Source organism: Patiria miniata, unplaced genomic scaffold, assembly GCF_015706575.1.
Source record: "Patiria miniata isolate m_02_andy unplaced genomic scaffold, ASM1570657v1 HiC_scaffold_30, whole genome shotgun sequence".
Lineage (NCBI taxonomy): Eukaryota > Metazoa > Echinodermata > Asteroidea > Valvatida > Asterinidae > Patiria > Patiria miniata.
In genome coordinates, this window is record NW_024037070.1 from 6,925,078 (window position 1) to 6,952,911 (window position 27,834).

The window sequence follows — 27,834 nt, forward strand, 5'->3', positions numbered from 1 at the left end:
AATTGATCACAACATCAGTTTTGGAAGCTGAGACCAAGTTCCTTGCCTTAATGAATTTCAGTTTTGTGTTATGTCCTGCATGTTGTGGAAAAAAGGCTGATGTGGTTTGGAATTGGAATCATTTGCCCTTGAGCATTAAACTGAGGTCTTGCCCTGATGACTGAAAGCCAAGCAAATGATTCCAATCCCAACCGTAGCCCTTTTCACAACATGCAGGATTTTGCACAGCTTACATAACACAGCACTGAAATTCATTTTTTTTTTTTACTTACGACCTTTCAAATCCGGATTTTCGTACCTAGGTCTCCTTGTTCAATCACGTTTGTTTTCACATCGCGTACTTGCATGAGAACAAAAATGATAACGACGCGAAGATTTACCTACCTACTCTAATGGATTCTAGATTAAGTCGGGCTTGCTTGAATACACTTCTTGTCAACGGTCACTTTAGATTTTTTTGTAAATGAGAATTAGTCCAAGTTGATTCAAAAAATTAAGTTTCAGTTTTTACCCAATGACCGTCACAAAATTATTTCACAAATTATCATCTTTGTACAAGTGCTCCGAGCTCCACATGTATTTAGGATTTTAAGCTGTGAGAGGTCAGTTTTTGGCATGATATTTCTCTTTCACGTCACGCGATTTTTCAATTTCCATAAATTGAGATGCTAGTGGCCATTTCAGAAATGCCTTTTCCGAGGGTGATTTTCTTAAGAAATCAATGTACCAAAAATATTTTTAAAACTCTGACTTTTACACACTGATTTTTCTATTCGAGGGGTCTGGAAGCGCGCCACCAGCGGTCAATTTTCAGGCTTTATTAGTCCTCAGGCTGGTCAAACTACCAACCAGTCCTGGTTTTGGTCAAGCTATGACAGCCTTTTTCAGTCAAGACCCTTCTCAACTTTATTCAGCACTGTCCGTTCGTACATCACTACAAGGTAGTACACAACTACAGCGACATACGCAGCGAGCGCTACCATCGTCACACAGAAGAAAGAACATAGTCTGCCGAGGCGACGATACACAAGGTACCAGGCAACTGTCACAGGGCCCTCTATTGTCAGTCACCTGGCTTGGTGGTTGTCATCAACGTACTGGGCATGCTCAGTTCCGTCCTCAAAGAAGTCGTAATTGGACGAGCACAGCGCCGTCAGACCCAGGACGACGGCCACCAAGCACAGACCAATCAGTGCTGTGGACCAATACGCAGTGTAAAACTCAAGTCTGAAACCCAACAGCCTACAGAATGAAAAAGAAAAGAACATTTAATCTGACAAAAGAAACATAATGATCCCTGTTCTCTGTGCTACTTTACAGGCATTTTAAGGCATTCAGGATCATGCATTTTGTGTATTTTGTTCGTTTCCAATAACACCACCATTCAAAATCGAAAGCCTAGATTGTTCAAAACCTTTCCTGTTCAACTTTTATATCAGTGGATATTTCAAAACCTTTCCTGTTCAACTTTCATATCAGTGGATATTTCAAAACCTTTCCTGTTCAACTTGCATATCAGTGGATATTTCAAAACCTTTCCTGTTCAACTTTCATATCAGTGGATATTTCAAAACCTTTCCTGTTCAACTTTCATATCAGTGGATATTTCAAAATCTTTCCTGTTCAACTTTCATATCAGTGGATATTAGACTTTTTTTAACAATCTAGGCTTTGGATTTTGAATGGTGGTGTTATTGGAAACGAACAAAATACACAAAATGCATGATCCTGTATGCCTTAAAATGCCTGTGAAGTAGCACAGAGAACAGGGCTCATTATATTCCCAAACTACAGCATCTTAATGGTAAAAAAAGGCGCTGAAATAAAACCAAAATTAAAAAACAGCAATTCTTTAAAGAAATTATACAACCAAGATCTTGTAGTTTAGGGATATCTTAAAACAATTTCAACATGTCTCTTCAATTTTGAGAAATCTGCCTCTGAAAAAGTGTAAACTTTTTTTTTGGACCACCCTGTTTGGTGGGCTGGCATCCCATTCTGCGAAAGTAACAATATTCTCAGTCCTGGCAAGGAGACCAGATATAAACGCCGATCTGACGGAGTCACATTGGCTCATGACAAACTATACTACTCACCCCGTGGAACACTGTACAATGACGTCATTGTACCCATCTGAATTGAAGTCTCCAACGACCGTGGGTGCTGTGGGTTGGCAGGGTAGGGAATGGTCGGCGATCACGTGACCATCTTCAAGCGAGACAATAACTAGGTAATCCCAACCAACTAGCACTGCTGCATCCTGGGTGATAACAAGAAGTGGACACAGTTTTATCCGTCGTGCAAAACCGTACAATCTATACCCTATGGGCTCCGTTCACAAGTACCCCCTCACGGGCAAGAAAGGCAGTGTTGGGGGAGACTATAGTCTGTTTCCCCGACCAAAAGATTCCGACTTTTATTTCTGACGAATCTTAGATTCATCAAAAATAGATGATTTGGTCTGGGAACCAGACTAAGGGAGCCCACCGAAAGAGACATTCGTATGACATACAAGAGGCCCCCCCCCCCCAAAAAAAGGAACCCTCAAAGTGCCCTCTTTTTCACAGCTTTTGAAGAAAAAAATCGGAAATATTGATAAATATTTGGAGAGTATAGTTCGTTAGCTTTTCAACAAAGAAAAAACATTCCCAATCGGATAAATATTTATTGAGTTATGGCCAATTGAAAACAAGTGCTGCTTTTCATTTTGTCAACAGCGACTGATATTTTGACTGCTGCAGTAAGAACACGGGCCGAAACTTGCATCCGTGAAAGAGGCTACCAAGTAGAGGGCGGAGCAGAACAGTAAACATCTAAGATGCTGACCAAACAGTCCTTTTCAGGACTAACATGGTAGTGCATTTCTTCCAAAAGAAGAAATGAACATATTGTTGCAAAAGCACACAGTGCAGACTTCATGCATGTCTGGCATTGACTACGCATGACTTATTGTTTTCTGAATGTGCTCTAACTCGTAGCGTCTTCGCCTAAGTATCACCTAGACCCAGTGGTCTTTCCCAACTCTCCCTTTGTAACCGTTGAGGGGGGACTTGTGCACGGAGTCTATAGCCATAAGCTGTACAGTCAAGCAGTGGAATCGTCCCGTGGCTTACCATTTTGCCAAAGACTTTCAAAGCCACCGCCTGCATGCTGGGCTGAAAGGAATGATGATATCTATCGATAGTCTCTTGAGGAAAGTAATGTTTACTTTTAAACACCGTCAGGATGTCATTCCATTTAGCTTTGGTGTCAACCTGCACAAGGGCAAGAATCAAACAGGGTAGAACACAATAAGCAAGGGGCGCAATTGCACCATTTTGCACAACAAACAATTATGCTGTCCTACTCTTTTGGAAATTCATAAATGAAGAACTGCTACCACAAAATGCCAGACAAAGTTGACCTTTTTTTAAAGGTATTTTTAAATTTCTGAGGTCCTGAGCTTTAGAATGATATATGATTTCCATAGGTACGTCACTCTATCTTCAGGGATGAAACTGGGAATTTAGAACAAATTAGGAAACTCCAAACCACACTAAACTTTGTACAGTATTTTCAATTTGTAATGGCATTCATGAGAAGTAAAAAAACGAGGAAATCGGCAGATCCAATAAAAGTTGCATGCATCTCAGCTTCGCCTCGGGTGCTATGCGCCCCTCAGGTGTTAAAAACTGCATGTCTCACATCATAGCAGTCAACAATTGATAAATATAACATACTTGAATTCAAGGCTAGAAATATGATAAATTTGCTAGTATATCAAGATATATCATATCACAAACAGAATCTTTTTGGAGCATCACATTGGATAGAGTTAGTTTGAGCTTTACTCAAACCAGCTGTGATGAAAACTTATGGTCAATAAGATCTGTTTGAACAGTATTTATTCCACAGCGTGCAATCAATAATTATACGCACCATTTGCTTCATGCCCTGTTCAAATTATTACAAAATATAGCAGATACTGAAAAGCAACACAACACATCTGGCGTCCAAAAAACAAAGGGCCGGATTTACCCCACAGAAATTGAAACAAAATTCAATCAAACATTGGTTTCTCAGTTTGCTGTTTGCCAAACGGTATTAACTGATGCACAAATTCTGACAGCTGTTTGGCAATGACACGCACTGTGGTCACTGCTCACAACGACGGAATACATTCATTTTTTTTTATGGAGTGTAATTATCTAATTCAATTTCAGTTACTGAAATGTTTGGATTTTCTTTTAAAGCTGGGGCAGGGCATGTATAAAGGGTGCTTGTGTTTAAAAGTACAAAGGGTCATTTACTTTTTTTTGCATTTTTGGCGCCTGAAGTAAAATTGCTCAAATTTTTAAAGGCATATGGGATCATTTGCATTGATCCCAAAAGTTACCTACTGAAATATTATCAAAAAGCTTACGTGAGATTATGAAATTATTCCGTATTATCCACTGAGCTGAAAGTTACATTTAAATTGGTACATTCATTTCGAGGAAATTACCAATGTGCCTTGAAGCACCATTTTGTAAGTAATCATCAGAGTTGTATAAAGTTTGTATAATTACAAATTAATTCCACTTCAATGGCTTAGGCCAACAAAAAAAAGTCTCCGGTTTCTGGTATGCGCGCGCGTCGCCGTAGCCATGCGCGTTGGCAAAATGAAACAGTTTTTTTTTCAATAAAAGATGATGTCTCAAAACCGCCAAACTCACTGGTTTGACTGGAATCCTGCTGCTGCACAATTTTAATGTGTTTTTAGATGGGGTTATGATCGAGAATAAGCTTTATGTGGCCTCTCTGGACTCCCATATATTTGCACTAAGTTTAGTCGGGCACCATTTGCAGTCATCAGCCGACATTTGAAGCAAAAAAGTCAGGTAAAAAAAAAAAAAAAGCCGCGTCGCCGCACCACTTTTTGGGCAAGCTCCATACCAGAAACCGGAGACTTTTTTTGTGTGGCCTTATCCATGGTTTGTTTATTTGACATGTTACACATTGTTGCGTCAGTGCAACAAGATCGTAACTCAATTCTGCAACAAAGTCGTATCTCGCACAAACACGCTCCATGCAACAAGGTTGTATCTCGCGTATCATGACGTCCATTGACTTTGTGTGTACATCCGGGTTATTTTAAGCCAGATACGACCTTTTGACATTTAAAACTCGCGTTTCATATACATGACGTCACACGCCATTTTAGGAGATACGACCTTGTTGCACTGACACGACAACATGCATGTTCATTAAATTAGAGAAAAAATGGAAAACATTTACACTGTGAGGTTTTAGCAGTACCTCAAAATTTACTTCCAATATTATAGTACTTAAAGCTAAAGTCCATCATTTGCAGCTATCCAAAAAGTAACTGGCGTAATTATTGTTGAAAAACATACTTGGTTGAAAGATAGTAAGGGGACTAAACTCCCTGTGAAATTATTCTTTCTGGCAAGCTGTCATTTTGAAGTAATCAACGAAAGAAGGCCTTTCCAACGGTGCTTCTTAAGACGCACCGTAGGAAATTTAAATTAGAAGTTTGTTTTGTTATTCGGTGAAGCGCATGCAAGCATGGCACAATGCACACACACGCGTGGTTGCTATAATTGGGATCAGTGTGCGACATCGCATAGCTGCAATCGGCTCAGTGAGAACATATCTTGGACGCTGAATTCAGGCCCAATTCAAAACATGATTCAGCAACTTTTGATTTGAAATTGAGATCCTAGAATGCTGTTTTTCTCAGAATACACAGCTGAAACTGAGCTGAAACTTCATCAGGTTAGTTGAAGGTTTTATTTCAGATTTTGAGCACTTTTGTTGCTACAAACGAACAAAATGCACAAATTACAAATGATGGACTATATCTTTAAAGGTGACTCGTGACTCGGACTTGACCTTTGGGACTCGGACTCATGACTCGAGCTGCATGACTCGGGACTCGGACTCGGGAGAGGTGACTCGGACTCGATGTTTGGTGACTCAAATACAAGGCTGGTAATCCTAGTTACAAATCGCCGACATGACTGTAGGCTGCTCATACCTTCCAGTTGAAGTGTCCCTTAGGTCCATAGCTGGTGACTCTACCATTACTGATTAAGAAGACACTGTCCCAACCTCCGTGAGTCTGCCTGAACATACTACCGCCCAACAAGTGGTTGATAACACCAGACTGCTTAGCAATACTGTAATCAAATCGAGTATCCTCCATTCAGTCATTATTAATTTATATTTACAGTCAATAAGACTTCCATCATTTGTTACAATATTTTTTGGGGGGAGGGTTGGAGCTAACAACCAAACATTCTTCTGTGCTGGAAGTTAGCTACAACTTTTTCAGGTCAATCAAAACAAAAAAAAGGGGGAGGGGGGGGTTGGACCCCATCCTACTTTAGGGGTGCACTCCAAAGCATATGATCTTGGACACTATCGGACAATACTTACTGTGGCATATTAACCAACAGAACCCCCCCCCCCCCCCCCGCCCTCTGGTCATACCAGCAAGATCTGGGCACATCCAGTGTGATAACATTTTCTGTCATGGAGATATAAATTTAAAATTGGGTTTTACCCTTCACCGACGTTATTTCATAAGCACTTCAAATTTAGTACTGTCCATTTTATTTTATTTTTATTTTTGTCTCTGAAGAAGAACTTGTTCAGTTCCCAACGTCAGGCCGCCTTAACTTTTTTGATTTGTATATATCAGGTCAATCCAGTCAGTATGTTTGCAGCAGTCCTATTCATTTGTATTCTATAATACAAGACATTGCTTGCAGTTTTCACTGTTAGATCAGATTCGAGCCAGCCAGCCAACCCCAGCAAGTTCAGTGGCCGAGCAATGAAGACATCTGCACTACTATGCAGGAGGTCTCGGGTTCGAGTCCCACCCGACAGAACTTGTGTAGTTTATTGAACATACCTTGGGACAGTGACTGGGGCTACAGCCAGCTTCAAATTCTCTTGGATCTGTGCCTTGCTTCCAAACACTAGCACTGATGACAAAACATATAGGTGTGTCTGCTCAAGATTACAAACCAGCCAATTTTAATGATGAATTCGGGCGATTCACAATGCAGAGCGCCACCAAGAGTTTGACATGGAAAGTCCATTTCCCAGCTCTACGGTCGACAAAACATGGCCCATTTGAATGAGTGTCACCAACTTGAGCTAATATGCCATAGATTGGGCGGGGCATAGCGTTCTGCCACCTTACAAAAAACACCATATTGATACAAAGAAAAGAAAAGGGCAAACAGATCCTCGAATCATACGCTTACGAAACCATACTGACCGGAAAAACTAACATTTTTAAATGTCCCGCGCTGCGAATTTGTCGACTATCTCCCACAATGCACTGGGAAAAATGAACTCTCCAAGACAAACTCTTGGTGGCGCACTGCATTGTGAATCGCCCAAATTGTTCTGTTGGAATTTGTAGTGAGGCAAGAACGTTTAAGATCAGCCATTTAAATATTTAACGACCAAGAAGTTTTTCGAAAAATAAATATTTATTTCAGTCAATATTTTTTGTTATGTTCATAATTACCAACTACAATTAAAGTTCAGTCTATGGTACCTGACCATGAATCCATGAGTGAGTTTCCTGCACATATGGATCCATTGAATAGCAGTGCTTGGGGCGGGATGCCAGATCTGACAATGGCCATGCAGTTGTCTTTGTGGTTGTCATCTGCCGTAAAATGAGCTGGGAAAAAAAATAGAAAATTTTCAAAATATATTGTAACTGAGGAGCAATCAAGTGATACCAAGTGGTCTGGAGCATTGAATTTGTGGTCTGCGGGCAATTCTACAGGTTGTGAGTTCGAGTCCAGCCTGGGGTTATGATGCGTGTGCCCTTGGGCAAGGCACTTTGTAATAATAATTTGGGAGGCTAATCATCCTTACTCACAGCTGGGATGCTGAATTGTGAAGGACGTGCCTACAACGCGGTCGGGCCGCTGGCACGTAAAGGCGCCTATGGCTGCCGGCCACATCGCCCCATATATGACCACGGAGCACAGCCTGAGTTCGAAAGTGTTTGATTTTTCCGGAGGGAGGAAAACTGGAGGGCCCGGAGAAAAACCCTCGTGGCACAGGAGAGAACCAACGCACAGCTCTACTCACATGCGATCTGCGGCCAGGATTCGAACCGTGGTCACCTTGGTGAGGAGCGAGCGCTTTACGCACAAGCCGCCCATGCCACCCTTTGTCACTCATTGCTTCTCCCATACTGGAACAGGCAAAGGACTGTGAAACTTTTGCTAAACATTTACCAAATGAAACGTTGATTCCCATCCTTATGTACCTTGAATCTGATCCACAATGCCGTTGCCATTAACATCTGCATACGTCACCGGACCGCTGGATGTCAGTTTTAGTCTGGTTATCGGTCTTCCTGTGGCCAGATCTAGTACTTCAACACCCTGAAGAAATTTAGGAGAGCAATGAAAGATGATGAATTAAACACATTTTAGTCCAAAACAAATCTTAAAAATAAATTGTTTGCCTACTAAGTACATATTACAGAGGCACAACCTTTTATGTGCAAATTTTGCACAAGTCAATTTAACGGGTTCGAATCCAGCTGCTGGTCATATGTTGTGTCCTTGGGCAAGCCACTTCACCCCCACTTGCCTCTCTCCACTCAGGAGTATAAATGGGTACCGGCATTAGCTGGGGAGCAACCTGCGATGGACTAGCATCCCGTCCAGGAGGAATAGAAATATTCTCAGTCGTTACATTCTAAGCCGCATACATATCCCGTACCGTGTACCATTTCTAATGGTTCCTATTGCCATAGTCATATTAACCCTAAAAGGGCCGGATATTTTTAATCTCTCAGCGGGGGGGGGGGGGGGGGGGGGGGGCCATCGAGTGACGAAAAATTTTGAAACTCGGTACATGCATACAGCAACTCATCATGAACATACCCAAGAAATTTCAGGACTATAGGTCAAAGGGTTTTGGAATTATGGCTAATTAATTATTCATATGTACGAATGGTAATTCTGGTCTGTGTACACAACGTATATGGGAAAATTCAGTTTTCACGGCGCGTTGCGCCGGAAACTGTTCGCTACGCGGCAACCCGTGGTCCGATTCTTTTGTTTTTGGTATCAAAGGATGTGAAAGCCTCGAGGCTAAAAAGTCATAGCAGCTCGGGGCGCGAAAAAAGTATTGCGGAAAAAGTTGAGGGGGGGGGCGGAATCCACCCCCCCCCCCCCCGGCCCTTTTAAGGTTAATACAGTTTGGCACTGCAGCCCCTTTAGCATTTACGGATCACATTGGTCCTTGAATAAAAGTGTCAGATTTTGTCTCATACCTCTGCTTTATTATTGTCTCATGCTATTCTTGGATTCGGATTGTACATCGTTGTCTCAGATGGGACGAAACGCTTTGAGAATTCAGACATTTTTCAAATCTTACCTGGTGCATATGTATGACGACAGCATTGGGGTTCTTGACATGTTCCGTGGAGCTGTGTGGTCTTAAACCACCAAAGTGATAGCCAGCCATGTGGTCCCCATCTAAACCAATCACTAGGAAAACACGGGAAAGAATCCGGAATCGATTTCAACAGGTGAAAATGGTCTTGATATGAACCTCAAAACTTAACGGGCACTAGTCTTCCATCTAGTCATGAGTCCAGCCCACATATGGACTCTGTCTGTGCTACAAGGGTGTCCAGGAAATAAAAATCTAAAAGCTGGGAAAAGTCTGCAGAGAAATTGCTCAAAACTTGTGTGAAATTACTGAAACTTGACACATGCCTATGCCCTGTGACTTAACACCCCGCAATCTTTATTTTCCCACAATGTCAATAGTTCCCCCCCCCCCAAAAAAAAAACTTGAGATACATAAGAAAATCTTTCATACCTAAAATTTGTTCTTAATTTCTACGTTTTCAGTTCCTGTGTGTCATCTTGTGCGTATTTCATCAACGATGCATGTTACCCTGTCCAGTATTGCACGGTGACCGCGAAAAAATGAAACTGCAACGCAAATCCAAAACTTCTCATGCGTCCAATCATTTTAAGGCGACGGTTGACCCATATATATGCCACATTTCAGCACTTTCATATAAGGGTTAGGTTGGAAAAACATGTCCGCAACAATTAGTTTCACCAGACGTCGACGGAATACACATTAGTAAGGTCTTACATCAACTCACATGTAGCCAGTGTCGGCGTGACTTCTGGTTCGTCTAGCTGTGGTTTGTTTCTCGTATCCTTGACAACGCGTGCTATGGTTACAGTGGTGTCACTGCCTCTCTGCCAACGATGGGGCTTGGGGGGGGGGGAAAGTCTCATTAAACTATGAACTCATGAAAATGAATAGGACTGCTGCAAACTGCTTACTGACTGGATTGACCTGAAATATACAAATCTAAAACAATTTTTATGTGGCCTTACATTGGGACTTTGATACATTCTTCTTCAGAGGCTAAATGACGGGGGCTAGAAGGACCACCATACACAAACAGTAGATGGGGCTTTCTGGCCACATTGGTGCGCATACGATGCACAGTACGTTAGCCCAGGTTGGACGCCGTCTTCATTGCATTACGACTGACGTCCTGGGTATAAATTCTACCACCATAGCGAAAAAAATTATAACACATTTTTTTCATATTTTCACCTGACGGAGGAAGCTGAAATTTCGCTTACATATTCCTTGTGTCCAGAATTGTGCCTGCGCTGGGTTTAGAAAAGGCAAACATGTCCACGGGTGGCATGTTTACCAAAAATAAACCGCAAGTTCTACGCTTCCGTTGAAAACATTTTCAGCACGAACTCTCCGCGTGAAGGCATACACGGGCGTGCCGTTTGCTGCCGCTTGATGCCGTGGCAGCAGCGTGCTAGGTGTGCATGCATGTGCGCTTAATCTTCACACAGGGAGTTCGTACTGAAAATGTTTTCAACGAAAGCGTGGAATTGCGGTTTATTTTCGGTAAACACGCCGCCCGCAGACATATTTGCCTTTTGCCTTTGGCACAATTCTGGACACAAAGAATATGTAAGCGAAATTTCAGCTTCCTCTGTTGGGTAAAAATATGAAAAAAATTTGTTATAATTTTTTTCGCTATGGCAAGAGAGATTCATACCCTGGACTCCGTTGCGTGTACACAATGGAGTCCAACCTGGGCTAACAGTACGTGTGCTAGTTATGTGCACAGACTTGAAGCCTCTTCACCTGAGCGTAGAATATACTACCCAGTGGTCTCCCCCAACTCTTCCTCTGTAACCCTTGAGGGGGTTGTTGAGGGGGCACTAGTGCATGCAGTCCATACACCTAGAGTTTAGCAGCCATCTTAGAGGGTGTTCTTGTTATTTGAATTATTAAAGTAACAATTCATAAATACCTGAGACAGTTAACCAATTCCTTTTGGTCGAGAGCCCGTCACATGGGTGGTTTTAAAGCACCGGAAAAACGCCGCTGTGTTCTGCGCTACATCGTGCACGAACACGCCAATTTCCATATAAAGAGATTTTCAGCACTACGCATGCGAGGCACATGCCGTAGACATGGCAGAGTGGTGTCTCACAAAACATGAAGTAAAATTGTGGTGTATGAACTGCATGCACTACTATTTTACTTCATGTTTTTATCGGCATCCAGGCCCCTAGCCACCGAATATCGAAACAGCATATATTTTCTAGCAAAATATTCGAAAAATGTGGGCACTCTTTTGGAATGATGAAAAAGTTCATGATGTTCTTTAAAATGTTTTAATATGTGTGGTTGTTGTTTTTACAAATGCCACACTTTTGTCAAAAGCCACTTTCCCGCATGCTGTGAGAGTTTAATAAAGTAATTTGGGAGGCTAATCATCCTTACTCGCAGCTGGTATGCTGAATTGCGAAGGACGCGGCTACAACATGGTCGGGCCGCTGGTACGTAAAGGCGCCTATGGCAGCCAGCCACATCGACCCATATATGACCACGGAGCACTGCCTGAGATCGAAAGTGTTTGATTTTTCCGGAGGGAGGAAAACCGGAGGGCCCGGAGGAAAACCCTCGTGGCACAAAAGAGAACCAACGCACAACTCTACTCACGTGATCCGTGGCCAGGATTCGAACCGTGGTCACCTTGGTGAGAGGCAAGCGCTTTACGCACAAACCACCCATGCCACCCCTAAATGAGGAAAATTAGCTTGAATTTCTACTTTAAAAATCGGTCAAATATCAGCCAAATATCGGTCAAATAATTTCATGTAAGCCCTTTGACAATTAACGACAGGCAAAGGTGCACACAAACCCCGATCGGAGGGCAATTGAGGCCAGGCTGCAGCATGTTGACCTTGATCAGCGCATTGCGCTCAACCGCATGTTAGAATAATAAAAACAATTGTTATTCTAAAATGCACAGTAGTAGTAGGTCCTTCTAAAAAATAAAAGCTTGCTGGAAAAAGTATGACTGGAGTAGAGTCTGTTACCCAAAGAGTTGTCTCTCTGTGAGCAATTGGTACTTACCAGGTTGTTCAGGATGGCTTTGCTGTAATGGCTCCAGAGCTGCTCCCCAGCATGACTCAACCCCTTGCGTAGGGCAAGTTTGAAATGATGGGCTGAAAATAAATCCTAGTTACAGATATTGGGAAAGAAGACATGTATGATTTTTTTAAGAATACTTTTTCACTATTTACAATGTTCAGACTCAAGACCATTATCATGTTGCGGCCATCGTTATTTTTTTCCCATTCAAATCAACGTAACCAAAAGGAGACTGGAAGGAAAAATAGTCTAGTTCCTTTTTGCCAAAAATGTTCAAGTAGTCTGGTTCCCTGACTCCACAAAAGATAAAATTGATCAATTTATAGATGATGGAAAATTGTAAGGCAAGGGAACCAGTCTAGCTGGCCTGCACCCGTTCATGAACATGTAACCGATAGCAAACAAAATTTGGACTGAAAAAATGGTCAATTTGGAGCAGTAGTTGCAAAATAGTTAGGTTTTTCCAACGCTGGTCGGCCGACCACCGTTGGAAATGTATACAAAAATACCTTTTTCTTGAATATGACTTCACACCAGGTGCCATAATTTTACAAGATGCTTGAGACTGTCATTTACCAACATCCTAGTAAGGTATTTCGTAAAAACTTGGTAGTTTTATTTTTCGATGTTTGCAAATGTTGTATATTCCCTTTAAACCAAATTTTATTTAAAAAAATCCGGACTTTAATTCCACCACTAGATGCAAGCTTGACTTTGTGTAGCCCTTACCTCCTGGTTGGTTCTTCGTTCCTCAAAGTCCCCTGGTAGATGATGCCATCGGATTGTTCCATTGCGTCCAGTCAGGGCAAAGGTGGAAAAATGGTTGACAACAGGCCCAGTTTCCTGTATTAAAAAGTTTGCACGATAAAAATAGATTTCAAACTACTCTATGAAAGATCCATACATGCTAGGAGTTTTAAAGGTAGGGTAAATCATTAGTCATTTGTGTGGTTTTTTTTTTTGAAGCAACGAAAGTGCTAAAAATGTAAAGACAGATGCTTAAGGCCAAAAAAAAAAAGGTTCCGGTTTCTGGTATGCGCGCGCGTCGCCGTAGCCATGCGCGTCGGCAAAATGAAAAAGGTTTTTTTTCAATACAAGATGATGTCTCAAAACCGCCAAACTCACTGGTTTGACTGGAATCCTGCTGCTGCACAATTTTAACGTGATGGGGTTATGATCGAGAATAAGCTTTATGTGGCCTCTCTGGACTCCCATATATTTGCACTAAGTTTAGTCGGGCACCATTTGCAGTCATCAGCCGACATTTGAAGCCAAAAAAAAAAAAAAAACAGGTAAAAAAAAAAAAAAGCCGCGTCGCCGCACCACTTTTGGGGCAAGCTCCATACCAGAAACCGGAGACTTTTTTTTTGTGGCCTAAACAACCTGATGAAGTTTTAGCTCTGTGAATGCAGTATATTGCGAGAAAACAATATTCTAGGATCTCGATTTCAATTCAAAGTTGCTGAGTCATGCTTTGAATTGCACTCGAAATGAGCGTCCGGGACACATTCTCATTCAGTTGATTGCAGCTACGCGATGTCACGCACTGAACTGACGAATAATAGCAACGGTGCGCCCGTGTGCGTCGTGTCAACGCTTGCGTGCACTCATTCATGGCTTTGCCAAATTTAAAACGACCTACAAAGGAAAATTTCCATGCAAGATTTACCTTTTCTTCTTTGTCTTCTTCGTCTCCTTCATCTTCATCCTGATTTCCCTGCCATTCTTCCTCCTCCTTGTGGGCGTGGCTTTCTCTCTGTCTGTGATCATGCCTAGGTCAATTAGACAGCGTGTTATTTACCAATTTGCATGCCTGTCTTTTTGTCTGGGCATTAAATCGAGAAAATTTGCAAACAATCAACACTACGAGAAAAAGACATTTGTTGCATCTTCTGTCTGGATGATATTCTAGTCATGAGAACTTCGGTTCAGGAATTTTTCCCCAGACTCGGGAATTTAAGCAACTACAGAGAAATCCAATCGTGCGCTGTCGCGGCAAGGAGAGTACCTAGAATTCATCAAATTTCCAAGACATGAAACTTTCCTCATATCTGAAGAAGGTACATGTAAACAAAATTGCACCAGTCACTTGGGTCACAGCGGTTGAAGGCAAGGAAAAAGTACCACAATGCCAACCTGATCCTCAGGGTCTTAAATTGTTTAGAAACATGGAGTTTTGCGTATGAAATGATGATTAACCTGAAGGATTCACCCAGTACAGATAGAGAGTATTGTGGTCACTCACTGAAGGTTAGCCTCTTTGTGATGTCTGTCCTGCAGACTAGCTCCGACAATAACCAATCCTCCGTCATCGGGCTTGATGTTGTGACTTGTCACAACTACTGAGATCTCTCTGTCAAATAAATGTTTAAAAAAATGTACACTACTAAGTTTGAATTTCTTCAAATGCACTGGTATAGACCTTATTCACGAGTAAGCAATTTTTGATCGTGTTCCCTGAATTGACCTATCCCCGTTTGCGAGTTAGCCACGCCCCTTAGACAACCCTATGGAGTTCTTATACACCAAATTTTGTTTGTCTCAGATTTTGCGCGCTCCGCGTCCATTTGTACATAAATTGGACAATACTTCACAAGCTGCGTTGACGCGATTCTACCGCGATAGGTCAATTTCATTTACACATTTGTTGCGCGATAATGTCGCGGGTTTTAATATATACACACAAATCAATGAGCGCATTTACATTTACATGACAAAGTCATGCGAGTTATCAAGCTTATTTGTTAGTTCACACACAAATTGCTGCGGACAAAGTCGTTACGACAAAAACACGAAACTGACAACACAACCACAATCCTGGCCAAATCTCGCTGGGCCTCCAACCCCCTGGCCTCCTTATAATGTTGTCTCTCATTGCGCGTTGTGTGCTCCATCAGCTGGAGAGAACAACATTGACCGGGGGAGTGGGTGACCGTGGAAGGCTAAGGTTATTTCCAAGTGTCCCAACCATATTGGCCAGGATTGTAGCTTGCACTGGGGTTTGGGTTAATTAAAAGTGCATTAATAGCGGGGGCGGGGGCGAGGTTTATATCATAGTCTAATGCCCCAGTCACACATTTACGGTTTTGAGCTACTGATCTCCATGGTTTGAAATTCTTGAGTACCTTTCAGAGTACTGTTTTCATCCTTAGTACATCCGTGGTTATCTGTCATTTCCCTTGGGTATTCGTGGAGTGACTACAGAAGTTTTTAACTGTTCAAAATTTCCATGGTGAAACATCACGAAAATCAATCCGTAGTGCAAAAGTGGGACATCCGTAGGACAACCGTACTGATTCATAGTGTTATTCGTGGCTATTTATAAATGTATATTCTTGGATATTCATAGCTCATTCGTAGTAGAAATCTCTACGAATTCGCTACAAATGTCCTATGGATATGCCCGGATGTGCTAGGGTTCTGCTAAGGTTGTACAATGTATATCTATGCTTTATTCATAGGAGAACCAATCACAGACAACCGTGGCTTTAACGTCATTCTTCTTAGGAATACCATCGATATTCCTCACCAATCTGTCCATATTCTTGACAAACCGTGGTGTATTCGTAGAGAAACCGAAGGACAGTCGTGTCTATCCGTCCTGAAACCGTAGTGCATTCTTAGAAAGTCAATTTCTCCGCGAATCTCAATGGTTCATCGCGATCGATTGATTCTTGGTAAACAGTGGATATTCGATATTCGTAGCTCCAAACGTGTGACTGGGACTTAATGGATTATAAAATTGGACATGAAATGGACAATGAGTGTACTGCAGTATTGCTAAACATTTGAGATTATTGGGGCCAATGACAAATATTCTGCCATTTGAAATTGTACATACAAGTTAGGGAGACTGACACTTGCATTCCAGCAGGATCTTCCTCCAAGGAACTTCCGGACATTTTAAAAGTAATTTTGGTTCACACGCATTGAAAGGTACACGTAGGCCTGTTTTCCCCCCCCTTTTTCAGGGGGAGGGGGTAGGCGTTACCAGACATGCTTATGCCTATAAGATCTCTCACTCATCACTGTCCTGATGAAGCAACTGGATTGGTCAGGCAGACTAGAGTTTCCATCATATCATCAACCAGTTAATAATCAAAGGTTGTTTTAATTATATTCTTTTGGTACAATAACAAATATATAGTTAATTTTTAAAACACGTTAACGCCACGCACCACCGAACGCCCAAAATAATAAGGTTGCAATATCATGTGTCAGTACAGTAACACATGAAGAGTAGTGTACACAAATTGAACACAATTCAAAAGTGGGAGGCATACAACAACTTTCAATCAAAAGAATTGCACCCTATATAAAACACAGGACAGGATGATACTTTGGTACTTGTTGATACAAGGCCATTAGATAGAGTGGTTTGCAGTTCAGTTGATGAAACCACCAACCATGTACGGCACGTACAAGGGACTCTTGTTCCAACAAAACAGAACCAATTAGGATTCTGCGCATTCAACACAGACCCAGATGGTGTGAGAGAAGCTTTCACAGTCTTGTTACTGCCACGGACAAGAATCGATGGTGACTCTAACCAAGTGATTTTTGTAAAAAAAAAATAATTTTCCTTTCAGTTTGGAGTAAGACCAGCTAGCCATTCAACTATTTGGTATACTGCTTCTATACTCCAGCTAAAGTCAAGATTAACTGCAATTTGGTTGAAAAGATTCACTCTTTGGCAAAAATGAATGATTCATCGACAGATCCTTTGGGCATGTCCCCACTCCTTGTTGCCTTCCGTACTTGTTTCATCAGCTTCCTTGGATTGCTGATCATAGCTGGAAACATTCTTTCTATCGTCGTGACTCGTCGCGTACCAGACTTGGCAGACAGTACTAAGACCTTGATGACAACTTTGGCAGTAGCTGACCTCATGGTCGGATGTTTAACGCCGTTTTCTGTTGTTGCGTCAGCCCTGACCCGTTGGCCCTTCAGAGAAGTAGCTTGTTATGCATTCAGCTACATGACAACACTAGTTGTGTCTTTGTCCGAGTTTTCTCTCATCTGTTTAAATGTTGAGCGCTACATAGCCGTCACCAGGCCGTACAAGTTTCCTATTTGGTGCACCCGACGTCGTATTATCGTTGGTATAGTTCTGGCAACAACTGTAATGCTCTGTTTTCAAATAGCCATTTCAACCATTTTAGGAGAACCTGTGGAGTATTTTGAAGCTGCTGCTGTTTGTTTTCATGCAAATACCTCCGCAGGAATAAACATTTTCTTTCTTCTAATCTGTGATGTAATTCCAATGTTTGTAATTTTGTGCATATACTATCGCATCATTAAGATCAGCCGAGAGCATGAGAAACGAATCAACCAGAACGATCCCAACAACAAAAACAACACCCAGGACAACAAAGCTCTGAAGACGTTTGTCGTCGTCACTCTGGCTTTCGCTGTCTGTTACACTCCACTCCTTATTGCCAGAACTGTTGAGTCTTACACAAACACTGAAATGCCACACTGGCTTCAGTTTGTTGTTTTATGGCTGTACCTAACCAACAGTATTTGCAATGTGTTCATCTATTGTCTGTTCAATCGCACGTATCGTGATCGGGCAAAACAAATTCTCAAAAACAGATTACTCTGTTGTTCAAGGCCAATAGAACCTGTCAATATTTAACAATTAGTGACTGCTGTGCTGTGCGTGACATATCACCTGGGAAAATGCACCCTCCCATCAGTAGCAGACTACCCATACCTCGGTTTGACACTCTCCACCAACATGTCCTGGTCCAATCACATTCATTAAGTCACTTCCAGAGCCAACAGGATCCTGGGACTTATCCGACGTAACCTGAGCTACTCAGGTGTTTCGCCCAAGCTCAAAGAACAAGCCTATCTCACGTTGGTTCGCCCACACCTTGAATACTGCTGTGCCATATGGAATCCGTACTCCAAGAAAGACACCTCGAGGATTGAAAACATCCAACGTCAAGCCGCAAGGTTTGTACTTGACAGATATCGTCGGCGGGAGAGTGTATCTGCTATTCTGCAAGAATTCCTGTGGGCTTCGATTGAAGAAAAAGGAAAAAAACTTAAAGTCTCCTGATGATGTACAAGATCCGACGCCATCTCGTGGCAGTCAACCCTGAACTCTACCACACTTCAACGGTTCCTTCATCAACGAGATCTTATCATCCTAATAAGTACCAAACCATTCCAGCTCATCGCCAACTATACCGCTACTCATTTTTCCCCCGCACAGTCGCCTGATGGAATGCTCTCCCTGAAAGCACCTTATCCTCACCAACTTATGAGGTGTTTAGGGGAGCAGTAGCAACAGCCTGTCCATAATTTCATGATGTTTTTACTTGCACCCTGTATATATCTGCACTGAAAGGCACCCTCACTGTATATGTACATCAAGTATTCCTCGACACTACATCCAAACTATTGGAAGTTGCTGAGTACTGCTGTAGAAGAAGAAGTAGAAGTAGAAGTGTGGGATATGTCGTTTTAAATACTTGAGGGGCGCAGAGCATCGGATACTTTCAAGAGGCAACATTCTTACCAAATGCCGACTCATAACCAAATGACATTTATGGGAATATCGTGACATTTATACTGACCCCTTTACTACATTTTTGGTGTCTTACAAATAAGACACTGACTAAAAGATTTTCTATAACTAACAACTATTATTGTTATAAAAAAAATGCCTCATCTTTATCAGAAGTGCAGTGTACATACTTTAAAATCAATTTGATATGGATGAACCAAGTTTTTCAGTCCAAAATTTTCTGCCTAATTTAAGCATAATTTTTTACTGAACGTTCACAATCAGTTAAATTCAGAATTCGTTAATTGTTTAAAATTCTTGAAATGCTTAAATTTGGCAAAATATAGATTTTGTTCTGAAAGGTAAATTCCATTTTAATAATTTGTTTCAATCTTGCATTGATCTTACCGGATGTAGTATCTACTGTCATGGAGTCTCATGAGCTGAGTTTCCCATACAAGATTCAAGTTATGGTCAAAGCATAAAACCGTCCAGTCAGCTGTTACAACCACTATGACCTATTACAAACACAAGATTCAATTACAAATTACCTTAAAAAATATGCATTTTCTCTCGCATAATTTCTATAAATCTAATGAAAGGACAAAATTGTTTAAATTCAAATACAAATCATTATCAAAATTATATAAAAGGGTGAGTAAAAAACACAAAACCCATATGTCGGGACTATTGTTTTAGTGAAGTTCTGCATGTAGCACTTTCAAAATCTAGGATATGAAAGCACAACTCATAAGCTTTCTTTTAGTACAAGAATCATTCAAATCTCTTATGTACTTTTCAAGTTACGGACTTTTTAACACAACCACCGTTTTAAAGTTCTGTCCACTGATCACACGAAATGTGTGTGTTCTGTCAGCAAACCGAAAACAATTCACACACATCCCTATGTGATTTGTTTTCGTTTTGTTGAAAGAACACAAGAGTTTTTTTTTTTAAAAGTTCAAGTCTGTAACTTGATATGTACATGACTGATTTGAATGATTCTTGTACTAAAATAAAGCTTATGAATTGAGCTTTCATATCCTACATTTTGAAAGTGCTACATTTAGAACTTCACTAAAACAATAGTCCCGACATTTGGGTTTCATGTTTTTTGACTCACCCTGTATTACATTGTGTTTATTCCTTGATGAACCCATAACACCATTGAGAGTGCGGGCGGTTTTGGGCGCTACAGGGAGTGATAGGCAGCATGGGCCAAGTTCGCACAAGGACTATAGTTAACCAATGGTTAACCATAGTTCGACTAAAGTTAGCCAGAACTCTGTCTAGTTGACGGTGGTTGACTACGCTAGTCGACTATTTGGAACCAACCTACTGGGGCTGGTTGCATCGCTGGTAACCAATTGCCCAGGACCCAGAAGTTTTACGATGACATTTTGACCAGCGTTTGACTAGAGACGTTCGCACGTTGCTATCAGTGCGCAGGCGTGAGGTACGTCACAAATCAACCACTAGACGACTAATGGTCCTTGCCCGAACTTGGCAATGGTTTAGGGTGAGACAGTGACTAATGGTATAATAAAGGGAATAATTATTTGTGCTCGGCTGAGTTTAAACAGTATGTTTTAAAACTGGCCAGGAGTTTGACGCCGATAATGGCTTAAGCTGAAGGCGAGGGCCATTGTCCGCAACCTGGCCCCTAGCAGTTTTAAACATTCTTGTTTAATAGCATAAATATAGCACATTCATAAATACCTTTCGGTAAAAAAAACATGCACAATATTCCAATGATTTTGTTCAACAATTTTTCCTCAAGTTTGTGAAACACCCCTTTTGCCATGTCCATTGTATGTGCCTTGCGCGTGAAGTGCTAAAACTCTCCTTTTAATATAGAGATTGGTGCACTTTAATATGGAGATTGTCGCAGAACAAAAAAAGGAACTGTTTTAAACCAGTTGGTGTTTTATCAATGGATTAAATCAATGCACCCATGTAACAGGCTCTCACCCAATAGGAATGGGTAAAGTGTCTAAGGTATTTATGAATGAAAGGGAAAGAATGCTGCATCCTGACGCTACTTTCGAAACAGAAAGCTTATCTTGTACAGCTTATCTTGTACCTCAGACAGTATACTTTCATGTGAGAACTGTAAGGAATTTGTTGACAAAGTCTTTAAGAGAGATTTGCAGGCGAATGTGTGGCCAACTTAGTGAATTTTTAGGCCCTCAACCGATGCGGTGGAAACATGCAGTGCAGTGACATGCAAAAAATCACTAAGTTGGCCACATATTCGCCTACAAATCTCTCTTAAAGACTTTGTCAACAAATTCTTTATACTTCTCACATGAAAGTATACTCTCTGAGGTACAAGGTAAGCAAAAAAAATGTCTTTTTTCTCTTTCGAAAGTATCATCAGGTTGCAACATTTTTTTCCAATGAAAGAATAAATCATGGTAGCCCACCTGCGCCCGAATCTGCAGCATGGACCGGAAGGGATCTAGGTAGCCAGTTGCCAGTGCCTTTGGTTGTCGGCTGTCGAGGGCTGCTTCTCTCGTTACCAGAGTGACTTCCTTTTGAAGCGTCATATACGGCAGCACACCCGTGGACTGAGAGGGGATCTTAAGCAGCTGTAGATGAGGCTGCGAGGTAGCGACCAAGAGTTCTGATATATATATAGGGGGATGAAATCAGTCACTTTAGCTGAAACTAACAAGAGCAAAAAGGGAAGTCTAACAAGGCTGGCTATTCACTGAAAATATTTTCATGCATTTGCGTGAACCGGGAGGGGGGGGGGGCACTTTTTCCACTTGGGCATGGGGGCTGTCTCCCCCCCCCCCCTACTCTTGGCAGGTCTCAAAGTAGAGTACTGTAGGCCCTATATCTGGGTAAACATAAAACATAAGTTCTCTAGTCTACTGTCTCTGGAAATTACAGGATTGTATAATAGCTTTCAATCATAGGGAAGGCATACACACAGTGCAGTTGCCATGGTACAGGAAACAGAACTGGTAGAGACAAGGGTGTAACTTTCACTGAAATGAAAAACACAGAGAAGGGCGAAATGAGGCCCATCCCCCCCCCCCCTCCTCCCCCGCCACTGGGAAAAGCAAATGCTTTTTTTTCATGTGTTAAATCTGCTGAAAACATTAAGCAGCCCAATAATATATTCTCCACACTATATACTGATCAATACAAAGAGATTCTTAATACAACATGTAGTACATGTGTGCATTTTGAAATCCTTACCATTCAAACCATCACTTTCTACATCCGCAATAACTGGAGAGGGTCTGCAGGAAGAAAAAACAAGCAATTGCAAGTAGTTGTGAATTATAAATAAAAGATAAAAGTGAAGCTGTTCATATTCCCAGCCTTTACTAACTGGAAATATTTACCAAATAGATTCTGAAGGAATATCCTCAAGGGCTTTTAATAAGGTGTTCCAAGCGATCTGGCCCAATAATGGCAGCATCCAGAACCACTGTCTAATCCCAAGCTGTGTAGTATTGTTGATGTCCCCTAACGTGGCACGGCCTCTAACGAGGTACACTTTGATTTTTTGCCTCTAGCGCCTTGCTAGAGCAAAAGTTTTACCTGAAATTTCACAGTAAGTGAAATTTCATGAAGTTCTACAACTTCTAAACATTCCTGTTCATAAATCTTAAGTATAATTTACCTATCCATTACAAAGTTAGCAGAGAAATTTATTTTGGGGTGATTTTCTGATTTTATTGCACAGGAATGCACTTTATCAAGATTGGCTAGCTTGCATCCAACAGGAACTTTAAGCAAAGTTGATTTTGTTTTTGATTTTGTTGATTTTTTGCATTTTGTTTCCTTTTTCCTTTTTTTCTTTTAAATAGTTTTCTTTTAATTATTTGTTTTTAAAGTAATTTTCTTAATACTTTCATGTCTTTAATTGAATAGTTCTTTTTATTTAAGTAGGTTTCATTTCCGTCTTCGTAATTCATGGATTTTGCGGTTTTTTGTTTAAGGGAAATAAAGTCCATTCAGTTGAATGATAGTCTGGTTCCAACTGCCAAAGATCTTGTTGTGAGGAAACCAGACAGTTCCGTAACGATAGGAATTGAAAATTGCGTTACGGCTACTGCAGTGTAACGATAGCCACTGCGAAAAAGAAAAGATGAACGACTGAGTGATGCAGCATGATCGGCCAATCATGTAAATGCATTTCTGCGAGGCCAAGCGAAAGATCCACCGATCGCACCCAACATACTCACAGAGTTTCCCATAACTGCGCATACCGCCCATTTTCGAAGTGCGACTGATCTGCTTCAAATCGCCATGCCGGGCCAAGGCCGTAACTCTGTCGAATACGAAGCAAGTACGTGGCCACGCAACACAGCGCGAACAGTGATACTTCGCGCACTGTTATTGACCTTATACGTGATGATAATTCATCCATTTAAAATCCGTAACGGTGAAAAGGCTTTGATGATTGTAGTAGCATCATCAAAAAGAAAATCGACAACAGAATTGGGACATTTAGGCTCGAAAACGAAAAGAGCGGTCACAAAAGCGAAAGCCAAGCCGAAATCGTTTGTTTACCATATGTCAAACACCTAGACGTCCTAGTGTCTTATTTCATGTAGTTGTCTCCAATCTTTGGTGCCCGGCTAATGTCAAATAGCCAGACGGAATCCATTACGATTGTGTAGTGAAGAAGGTTGGTGCCTGACTATTCTTCTTCTTTCACAGTAAACGCACACAGTCACAGACAGTCAAACACGCAACTTCGCAAGTAATAACTGGAAAAATGGCAGTCCAAGATCAGCAGTTTTTGTGGAATGTTTTCAGCAAGTGAGTTTGGTTAACAATAAAACCTTTATCTATCTTTATATTTTGATCCTGTTGACGTTATCGAACATTATTTTGTCGGTCTTGAGTCAGACTTGCCAACCCCGCCCTCAACTTGCATGACTTGTGTGAACGTGCCTGTCAATGTCATTCATCATTTCATTTCGTACGAATCATGTTGGCCGCGATCGTGAAGTGTAGGGCCCGGTTGCGATATTTTTTTTACACAACTATCTGGGGTACTTTGTGCGCTTTCCTATGGAGCATGGTTTTTATTACGGCGACCCCACCCCCATCCCCTGTGAAATTAGGCAAAAAGCATGCACATGTAATTGTTGGGCACGATCGGTCAATCTGAGGAATATTGGTTGATCGCATTGCACGATGGGTCGATTCTTTAGGATATCTCGGACTATTAACTAATAGCAATACCTTTTTAAAAACAATCCTCATGAGCCGTGAATTAGAAAGAAAAGGTTTTTGATTGGTGGCAGTGCGATGGACCAATACTCAATAGCGTCATGATCGACTGGTGATAGCGCAACGCAATCGACCGATCACGCACATCAACCAATTGCGCCCAATAATATTAGGGAAATGATTAGGCCTCTTAAAAAAAAAACACATTATAGGGGCCCTACACAAAATTAAAAGCAAATTCAAAAATGATTGACAGTTGTAAAAATGTCAATATTTATGCTTAAAAAAATTTTTTAATCCATATTATTATTATCAAAACTTCAAGTTCTATAAATTTGTTAATCATGTCAATCTAAACTTTTAAGTTCTTAAATGCTTAAATGTTAAAAAAAAAAATAGAAATAATGAGTAATGAAAAATTAATCAAGCCTCATGCCTTTCCAGACTTTTTCAGACGAAAATTAAATATTTCATTATCATGGCCTAGATAACTTCACAAAATGAATTTATTTGCATTGTATTTAGCATTTCCTCTTTGTTAAACAGCAGGAAATGTCTATGCACCATAACGATTGGCATGTGTTTTGTTTTGTCTTACTTCAACATTCAATGCAGTAATAGTATGGGTCAAAGCTATTGGTTGATAAAACATTGTTAAAATTGTGACCTATTGCATGGCGCATCTCAAGTTTGAATTATAAAAATCCCCAAGGTGTCAAATTAAATGATTCAAACATGTCTACACTATCATGCTTTTTAATTTTGAATGTTCAGTTCTTTTCTTGTTCACTTTCTTAAATGAAACATTTACAGGGTTGACAAGGACAGAAGTGGAGCCATTTCTGCCAATGAACTACAACAAGCCTTGTCAAATGGTAAAAAATAATAAGTTCAAGGTCTGGACTGTAATTGTTGATATTCTTGACTTGTCCTTTCTTGTGGAATGCCCATTTTTGTCGAATGGGCGGACTGTTCACATACATGTACCAAGAACTGCTAGCAAGTAGACCATGGAGCAAATGGGGGGATGTACCAGTTGCCTGTGTCACAAGAAATAAAAGGCTTAATTTTTGTTTAAGGTTGGTTTCAAATATACGGTTTTGATGAGTGATAACGGATGTCACGTGATGCGAGTTCCACCAAACAAATGACAAGGATCTGTGTGTCGGTTATATAATACCTTTAAGTCGGTAGGTGTGTTTTCCGGGTAGTTTCCTATGTGCCCTTGACATCAGAAATCCAGCATGATTGCTAGACATTGTTATTGTTTGACAGGGACATGGACACCGTTCAACCCTGAAACGGTCCGTATGATGATTGGCATGTTTGACAGAGACCAGAGTGGAAACATAAGCTTTCAGGAGTTTGGCGCCTTATGGAAGTACATCACAGACTGGCAGAACACCTTCCGAAGCTACGACCGGGACAACTCAGGAACCATCGATCAAAGAGAACTACAGACTGCCGTTACAAGCTTTGGTACGTTCAGGCAGACTGCTCTTCTGAAAATTGTTATGTACTCTCCTAACAGATTTTCAATGTGTTTGTTATATTTTTTAAAGAGGTTGTGGAATGCTCGAAGACATTTCCGTCATTTTTTGGGTATATGTAGCCTAAGGTGTGATGAAATAAAAACGACTATTGTTTCTGTCATGAAATGAGTACAAAGGGTACTTTTGAGAGCTATTTTTCAGGTCCTGTTTCGACCCTAACGTGCAATCTGTGTAAAAGTCGTCGTTGCGGGCAGCAAACAAAACACAGTAAATCGTGACGTAATAAACAGGACTCGTTTATGCTACTCTGCATCAAGATTCCTGTTTATTACGTCACGATTTACTGTGTTTTGTTTGCTGCCCGCAACGACGACTTTTACACAAATTGCACGTTCGGGTCGAAACAGGCATGACAGGACTTGAAAAACAGCTCTCAAAAGTACCTTTGGTACTCATTTTATGACAGAAACAATAGTCGTTTTTATTTCATCACACCTTAGGCTACATATACCCGAAAAATGACGGAAATGTCTTCGAGCATTCCACAACCTCTTTAAAAGAAAAAAAAACTACTTTGTTGTATATAGGGCATCTACAGCTGGAAAGTAAAATCTGTCACGAGCCAATGTGGCCCATCAGGCCGGCGTTTATCTCTGGTTTCAGTAACGTGAAACGACTTAGAATATTTCTACCTTCCCTGGACCCATCGCAGGTTACTCCCCAGCTAATGCCGGTACTCCTGGGTGGAGAGAGGGTGGGGAGATTTGCAGGATTGATGTTGGCTCCTAGACAAAAAGGGCTAGGGGTTAGGGTTAAGACATATTTAGGATCACCAATTTAAAAAAAAAAAAAAAAAAAATTAATAAATAAAAAAATTAATAAATAAATAAAAAATTATTGGAACCCCCCCCAAGTTATTGTTGATGTTATCTCATTTGCAGTTCTGCGCAGAATTATCTGGTGTTGACAGAACAGTTCACAGATGGTGCGAAAATTAGACCTTTACACAGTAGGATTTCTTTCCCTTCTTTTTAGGTTATCGGCTTTCTGACCGTTTCTATGGCATTCTCATCAGAAAGTTTGATCGACAAGGAAAGGGGTGCATTGCTTTTGACGACTTCATCCAATGTTGTATCACTCTCCAGGTGAGATTTTTTCTTGGAGTAAAAACAGATGTACTTCAAAAGTGTCAAAGGTTTTCTAGTGCAATTGCTATTTCATTATCCCTAAACCTTCCCAAATCCTCAAAAGTCCTCATTGCAAAATGGAAGATTTTGCAGGATTCAGGCTATATGGGAAAAAAAATGTGTGGCTGAGTTTGGGGGATGCACTGTGCCACGCGGTCTTAGGCCGGACCTTGTGTTGTTTATGTTCAGCCGTGCATAAATTTAAGCCTAGATTATACTTGAAATCCTCCGCACTGCCCCAGGATGTCACTGACTTTGCCTCAAACATATTGCCAGTGATTGTTAGGGGATTTTGCAGGATTGAAGCAGGGGTCACCCCTCCAAGGACAACATTCAAGAAGTAACGGATGATTTTGGAGGATTGAGGCTGTATGCAATTTTGGCATGGAGGCAGTTGGAGGATTTTGCAGGCTTGAGGTTGCATCCTAGCAAAATTGCCCGGGGAGTTAGGGTTAAAAATGAATGTAATAGTTTGTAATATAATTTTTGTCCCACTGTTTTCAGACTTTGACCAATTCCTTCAGAGCCTTCGACACGAATCGCAACGGATGGATAGAGATTGGCTATGAGCAGTTTCTTAACCTTGTCTTCTCACTCAAAGCCTGAGAACTTCAACCCTGCAAAAATGGACACAACTAGAGCTGCGTGTTAACTCAACAACTTCAACTTCACATTATTATTCCAAACATTGTATGCAAAGTGTATTCCAACACTCGAGGCTGTGAGAAGAAAATCATGGGTTGGCAATGCATACAAGCTTAGGGAGAAAAACCACTGACCTCTATATAACTAGATTGGCTGCTACAGGTTGATTTGCCAATGCACTTTGAAGCAACTGATCCGCCATCTTGGATCCCCAAAACGTCACACTGGGAAGTACATGTACATTCAGTTACGAGTTGTTTGTTTTTGTCACCAAAAATTAATTGTTCTGTTGATGTTTGCCAGTCCTAGGAAGAAAATT

General features: G+C 41.1%; 2 protein-coding genes across 3 annotated transcripts; one reads left to right on the plus strand and one right to left on the minus strand.

Moving 5' to 3' along the window:
- Window positions 1-584: 584 nt before the first annotated feature.
- Window positions 585-23,567, minus strand: LOC119739259. 2 transcript variants are annotated; one of them, XM_038214118.1, is made up of 17 exons: window positions 23,194-23,567; window positions 22,199-22,242; window positions 21,415-21,614; window positions 19,397-19,506; window positions 14,717-14,824; window positions 14,141-14,243; window positions 13,201-13,314; window positions 12,454-12,558; window positions 10,151-10,265; window positions 9,406-9,518; window positions 8,285-8,402; window positions 7,556-7,684; window positions 6,899-6,965; window positions 6,020-6,161; window positions 3,114-3,254; window positions 2,097-2,260; window positions 585-1,242 (listed from the first exon to the last, which is right to left on the minus strand). In XM_038214118.1, the coding sequence occupies exons 1-17, from the start codon at window positions 23,376-23,378 to the stop codon at window positions 1,068-1,070; spliced, it is 2,133 nt and encodes a 710-aa protein (XP_038070046.1). In that variant the 5' UTR covers window positions 23,379-23,567; the 3' UTR covers window positions 585-1,067. The 2 variants fall into 2 exon arrangements, with proteins under 2 accessions (XP_038070046.1, XP_038070045.1); XM_038214117.1 differs by having other exon boundaries at window positions 6,899-6,971.
- An 82-nt stretch (window positions 23,568-23,649) lies between these two features.
- On the plus strand, window positions 23,650-27,619 carry LOC119739260 (programmed cell death protein 6-like). The gene is made up of 5 exons (XM_038214120.1): window positions 23,650-23,773; window positions 25,004-25,065; window positions 25,466-25,669; window positions 26,719-26,828; window positions 27,375-27,619. The coding sequence occupies exons 1-5, from the start codon at window positions 23,730-23,732 to the stop codon at window positions 27,474-27,476; spliced, it is 522 nt and encodes a 173-aa protein (XP_038070048.1). The 5' UTR covers window positions 23,650-23,729; the 3' UTR covers window positions 27,477-27,619.
- The last annotated feature ends 215 nt before the right edge of the window (window positions 27,620-27,834 follow it).